At 41.1% G+C, this 6090-nt stretch overlaps 1 protein-coding gene across 1 annotated transcript; it reads right to left on the bottom strand.

The window, feature by feature from the left end:
• Positions 1 to 1274: 1274 nt before the first annotated feature.
• On the bottom strand, positions 1275 to 5813 carry LOC112128117 (transcription factor AP-2-epsilon-like). The gene is made up of 2 exons (XM_024229920.1): positions 5605 to 5813; positions 1275 to 1443 (listed from the first exon to the last, which is right to left on the bottom strand). Exons 1-2 carry the CDS (start codon positions 5760 to 5762, stop codon positions 1275 to 1277), a joined length of 327 nt encoding a protein of 108 aa, XP_024085688.1. The 5' UTR covers positions 5763 to 5813.
• Between the last annotated feature and the right edge of the window lie 277 nt (positions 5814 to 6090).

Here is a 6090-nt window from a genome sequence, read left to right as displayed (position 1 = left end):
TTGAGAGTATGGGAAATTATTTTGATTAAAGAACATTGCTTTAAAGTAACTAGTTTCTTTTTTTTTGTTTAATACCAAAATCCTGCATTATTTTCCGGACAACCCGATACTTCTCATTTTATCCGCATTATTTAAACTCCAGAAAGCTTCCTGCCAGCAGTAAAGCATCTCTTGAAATGCAATTTCCACTGATTTTAGTTCGGCTTTGCATTCAGAACTGATATTCAAGGCTAATATGCCGTCTGAATTTCATGTTTCCTCCTTTCAGAATCTCGCATCGCGTGAAAGCAATGTTCACATGCCCATGTGTCTGAGTATTTGATATTAGTAACTGAATGCCCGTCTTGTACACCACTCATCGACCGTAATTTAGATTAGATTAATACTATGTATAGGTCGATGAAGGAATAGTAATAGTACTCCGCCGACTAATCAGAATGAGTGCAATGTATGAATGTATTTATTTGTGCGAGTGATATATCCAATTTATGTAGTAAGTAGTTGGGGAAGCGACTATCTCCTGGGCATTTGGCTTAATGGGGGTAATAGCGACCCAGCCACATAACGGGGTGGGTGAACTCCCTGATGTTAGACTCTAAGGCCTGTACATCGGGGAGTGACAACCCTTCGGAGTGAAAGATCATTCAACAGATCATTTCTGTTTATTTTTGTCGATTTTTCATACGTCAAACAGGCTCCGAGTAGCTGTTTTCACGGAGTCAGATCCAAGATGCCTTCGAAAGGCTTGTCCATTAATGATAAATTTTATCCCTACGAAGAAAGTAAAACTCATTTCGAACACGAAAAGCTTGGCAACGCTGGATAGGCAAATGGGACTGGAACGTCCTCCTGACGAGAGTAAAAAGGCAGAGGAAGTGGGTAGAGAGAGCAAGGAAAAGTAAAAATACATATAACTTATTTTCTGCCTGAACATAATATAACGTCTTGACTTCGTGGAAAAGTATACCTAATTGAAAATTCACGTGTAAAGAGGGCGGATTGAATAAGACATCGGGGTCCGTTTCTCAACCCGGAATCCAATTTCCCGACGTGATTAAACAGGCGACAAAAGATTGAAAGAAAACAATGCCTCTTTCAATAGTTTGTTAGCTACGCATCAATGCTTAATTATCCGGGAGGCTTTTTGTCTATTTTTCGGGCGGAGAGCCGACGGCTTTTGTCTATCCTTTTGGACATCGCCTTCAAGAAAGTCCCGGCACGGATTTTGTGGTCGTCCACGGGTGAAAGTTTCGTTTTTTTGTTTGTTTATTTATTTATTTTTGTTTGAAAAGCTGATCGCATCTTCTGGCAATCGTGTGCTCACCTTCGACGAGGGACGTGAGGAGAGTTACGTTGGCCGCTTTCCGCCGTCCCGCAGGCAGATTAAGCCCAATGTTTTCCAGCTTCTCCCTCAGTAGCCTTCCACCGTTTTTGGATTTGGCCCTGGAAAATATACATAAAAATACATCAACATATCGAAGAAAGTAGAAATAATAACTGTATGTAAAGGGGTTGCTCTGACAGACCAAACCGTTAAGGACGGGCGTATCAGAAAGACCAAAAACGACCAAACTATAGTATGGTATTTATGCACTGATATTTCCGCACTCCACATAGCGTGCTATTCCTTTTAACTGCCTAATTGGCCTTACTAATAATAGATGGAAGAAAAATGCTCGTGTCTACTAAACAAGAATAAGACAAACTTAGAAAAACATAAGGGAAAATTGCTAGTTTAGTTGTTTTAGATAATCCCGGTCCGCCTGTCATCGTTGGTTTTGTCGGATGCTACGAAGAATTCCATACTCTCATGGTCTGTACTCTTAACGAACGTACAACGAAACCACTAAAAATAGGGCAATTTGCGAGACAGATCAGAACGGCGAAGTTAGACGAACCGGGATGATCGGAAGCGTTTCAACTACAAGTTCATCATCAACAGACTGATCGAGAAATCTCGTAATAAATGAAAACTAGTATTATGTTTATATCATATTATGCATACAGTAAATAAGAAAATAAAAATACACATTAGGTAGGTACCGTTACCGGCTATTTTTGTCAACCTATACTAGCTGGCTTCAAAGAGGAGATAAGAATTACTCCCAGTGGTTCTCAATGCTATGTGAAGGGTAAGAGGTTCTTTTGAGACTGAACTTTCACCTCGGGCCATATCGGTCTAGTCGGTACAGGACTTCCACCTTCGCAAGAGGTTAGGAACCGTATATTCTCAACTATTCTCTGTGCCGGTCTACTCTAGTGCTTACCCTGCTGTTCCACTCGTTAAGGTCGTTGCCTGTGGGAACCAGTATTCATAAATACTTCCTGTTTCTCCAGATACCAGAAGAGTTCTAGGCCCCTAACAACCCTCAACTTTCAAGAGTAAGCGACGCACTAGAGAAGACAGCGCTTTCAATTCTAGGAGTAACTTATAAGATGGGGAAACCGAAATGCGTATGACAGGCCAATCCAGTGAGGATAGGTAGACCAAAATAATCATTAACCGAATTATAGGTTCATCGTCCCGCAGATCTCACGAAGATATCTCATAAAATATGTACACAATTTCGGACAACAAATGTATTCTAAAAGATAATATTGATGCGATATTCCTAGGCTGGAAGATAGGATGCTGAGCTTCCTCAAATTGACATTCAAAGTACACGACAAAGTAAGAGGAGAACTCAACTATGAAGACCCTTTCAAGTGGTCATAGATAGTAGAAGCCCTTGGAAGAAAGGTGGCCCACAATTTCAAGAAGGGCCCTAAAATGGTACACTGACGGAACAGGAAGTAGTTGTAGGGATCAAAGGGCTGACACCCTGGCAAACCTTCTTGGACTACCCCCAACATTTTCCCCAGCTGAATGCCATGCAATCAAACTCTCTGCACAGGAGTTAATAAAGAAAATTATATGAAAGGTGCACCGATATACTGACAGTTAGGCAGCTGTAAACCCATTAATGCGTTTGTTTTTAACTCCAAACTTTTCTGGAAGTACCTGAAATGCACAATGACTGGGAACAAGATTACCTTAAATTTGGGTTCCCGGACATGAAGGCATAGAAGGAAATGGACAGGCCGATTGACTAGCCAAAAAAAGGACAACCCTTTTACCATGGAACCAGAACCACAGCCAAGTGCACCGGAGAGTGCAATTAAGTTGAAACTGGAAAACTGGTTTGAGAAAGAAAAACTCCAATACAAACGCACCATGCATGAAGCAAGCTAAGAGATTTATAAATCTCTCAAAAAGGAAGGCGAGAGAGCTTTTCTCTCTCAGCAGGTAGCAAATGAGAAAAATTATAGCTTTTACCGGCCAGTTCCCTCTTAACTATCATCTAAAGAAGATGGGCAGAGCAGAGGTAGAAGCATGCCGACTCTGTCAAGAGAAACCAAAGACATTGGCACATGCCCTTTGTGAATGTGACGCATTAGCCCGGTTACGGCACAGCTACTTAGGTAGGACATTTCTCACACGAAAAGGGGTCAACGAAGAGGCACCAAGGAAAGTGCTTTTTCAAGGCGTGCCTATAACGTATAGGAGTTCCACAATAGACCTACTAGTTCGCAGTGGAGGAAATGATTGTCATAATTCTATTTCAACCCCCATATCAACCTAATAGGTTTTACTTGTTTGGTCGTTTCCCGGTCCGTCTAATCTCGCTGGCGTTAGTAAGACAATTCCCTATCTTTTGGTTTATATTGTCATATAACCCACCACTGAAGAAGGCGAAATGCCCAAACGCGTTAAGCCAAAACAAGCGAGGATAGGCATGGGTATATATGATATATATGATTTGACTATATTTGCACCCCTCTGTTCTCAACAAGAAATCTAATAGTTTAATTCACTGAGAGGCAAAAAAGTGGCCACCCCGTTTTTTAGTAAATACTTGCAATCGTTATAATTTTTTATTAAGCCGTATTAATTAGAGAGTGACACACAGCCAACGTTGTTGCCAATTAGTGGTGCATAAGGAACAATTTTTGATAACATTTTAAATGAATCGCGCAGCTGTTAGGGAACCAACGATGACCAAGTTTGTGCGACCTTCCATAGAAATGCTTGCCCAAAACATAACACCATCACCTCCATAGCTTCTCCGTGAGAAAATGTAGCGGGGATATATCGCTCTCTTGTTCTTATACAAACCCCCAATGGCTAGTACACACTTGTAGACGGGGTCACTCAACTTGTCATAGACAGTTTCTAGACAATCTCTGAAGACCAGGACTCAAAACCAGGTTCAGACTTGGTCATGCGTCCACACCATAGATGCTACTGGGATTTCCGCTTGCTTGGTTTTCATTTTTGAAAATCGAAGCAGAAAACGAAAGCGCAAACCAGTGAGAAACGAAAGTAGCGATTTTCTTATTCTTATTGCTCGTTATTGCTCTCCCGATTAAAACAGGTTTTTAAATTATGAAATTTTTTTAAGATAACCCACGGACACTTCATGTTTTTTGGCGAGTTCTTCCATTGTAGCTCCTAGAACGATTTTTGTAATCGGGGTTAGTAACGTCCCAAAACACGAAATGTGGTATCTTCTACAAGGAGCAACATTTTTTCGTTGGACCGAAAAAAATGCACAAAAAGATAGAGCACGTGAATTGAGTGGAGTTGGGGTGTACACTTGCTGGACTGGTCAACGGTTAACAAGCGTCAACATACCAAGCGTCCACCCCTGCTATGTTAATGTTAATATTGGTCTCAGGACTCCCATTTCCGCTGAGAGACCAATGTTCCGCGATTTTTGTCTCAGAATGGACTCGAGACCATCTAAAATCGACCCAATCGGTCTATGTACAATCGCTAGACCAGGTCCGAGACCAAAATTGCGAGACCATTCTGGAATACCAGTGCGTACTACTCTTTACAAGACCTTAAATAAAACCTTGAATCCGAAAACAACCCTCAAAATCAACCTTCGGGGTATCGGTGTTTTTGGAAAAAAGGCCCATTTGTAAGTATAAAAACAAGATTTAAGTCCAATCTTGCTCAGACCAATTGAACAATTGCGAAACTTAACCTACTTGTTCTGTGAAGTTGTCAGAAGTACTGGACCAGTGGCAGGTCTTCTCGCACGTAATCCAGCTCCCGAATGTCTTCGTCTCACAGTGCGTAAACTGACATTAAAATTTCGATCTTGGTGAATTCATTTCTTGATCTCAATAGCGGTAGAATGTTATTTACGGAGTACATTCAAAACAATAAAACGGTCATCTATGAGATGTGACACGATGACGACATGATCCATGTCTTCTTGACACATAAGTACTTTTGTAGCGATGGAAGACCCTTTCCGACAGTTGCTCTGGGAATGTTAAGCACCTTCCCAAAATATACGCTTGACTTTTTCCATCTTCCAACAATGCTATACTAGCCGAATCACTTAAAACCATCACTCAAATAAATTTTAAGCTTAAAAATGGTACCACTTTTTTGCCTCTCAGTGTAGTTATACTTCGTGAACTTTCATTGTTTTAAGAGAAAACACGGCATATGCTTCGTTATTTGGTGGTAGAACCAGGAGTGGTTTTATGTCTGTTTAAAATTAACTAATTAATGTTTTAAAGTATAAAATCGAAAAGTGAACTCACCTCCTAAGGACGCCGCCGAGGAGGGAAGCGTTGAGGCATTCGGGTGGCGAAAGCCTCCTTTGCACCTCGCCGACTGTCACCTTGTATTTAGAAGTGGAGCTGAGCAGACTCAGTCGTCCAGGAACGGAGCAGAATATGTCCGAGGGGGCTGCGCTCATCTTTCCATCACAACGGGGCTTCAGACCTGGAAAAAACAACACGTGGCTACAAAACCAAAGCTAACCCGGGGTCCGTCTGTCCTTGCTGGACGGCGGAGGTAATGAAACGAGCATGAACAACCTGTTGATTCCAACTGTCAACTAAGTACAAAAAATAAGGTCAAATGACAACTGTCATTATAATATCTCTTAACTATGAGAATCCTCAAAGATTGTGTATACTAAGAGTGTGCTTACTTATCGGGTTGTCCGGAAAATAATGCAGGATTTTAAGTTTTCATTAAAAAAAATCTATATAAAATATTCTGTTTACGTTTACAGGATTACT

Source organism: Cimex lectularius, unplaced genomic scaffold, assembly GCF_000648675.2.
Source record: "Cimex lectularius strain Harlan isolate CLEC.00 unplaced genomic scaffold, Clec_2.1 scaffold634, whole genome shotgun sequence".
NCBI lineage: Eukaryota > Metazoa > Arthropoda > Insecta > Hemiptera > Cimicidae > Cimex > Cimex lectularius.
The sequence above is the reverse complement of the archived record's forward strand: the minus strand, read 5'-3'. Positions and strand labels throughout refer to the sequence as shown.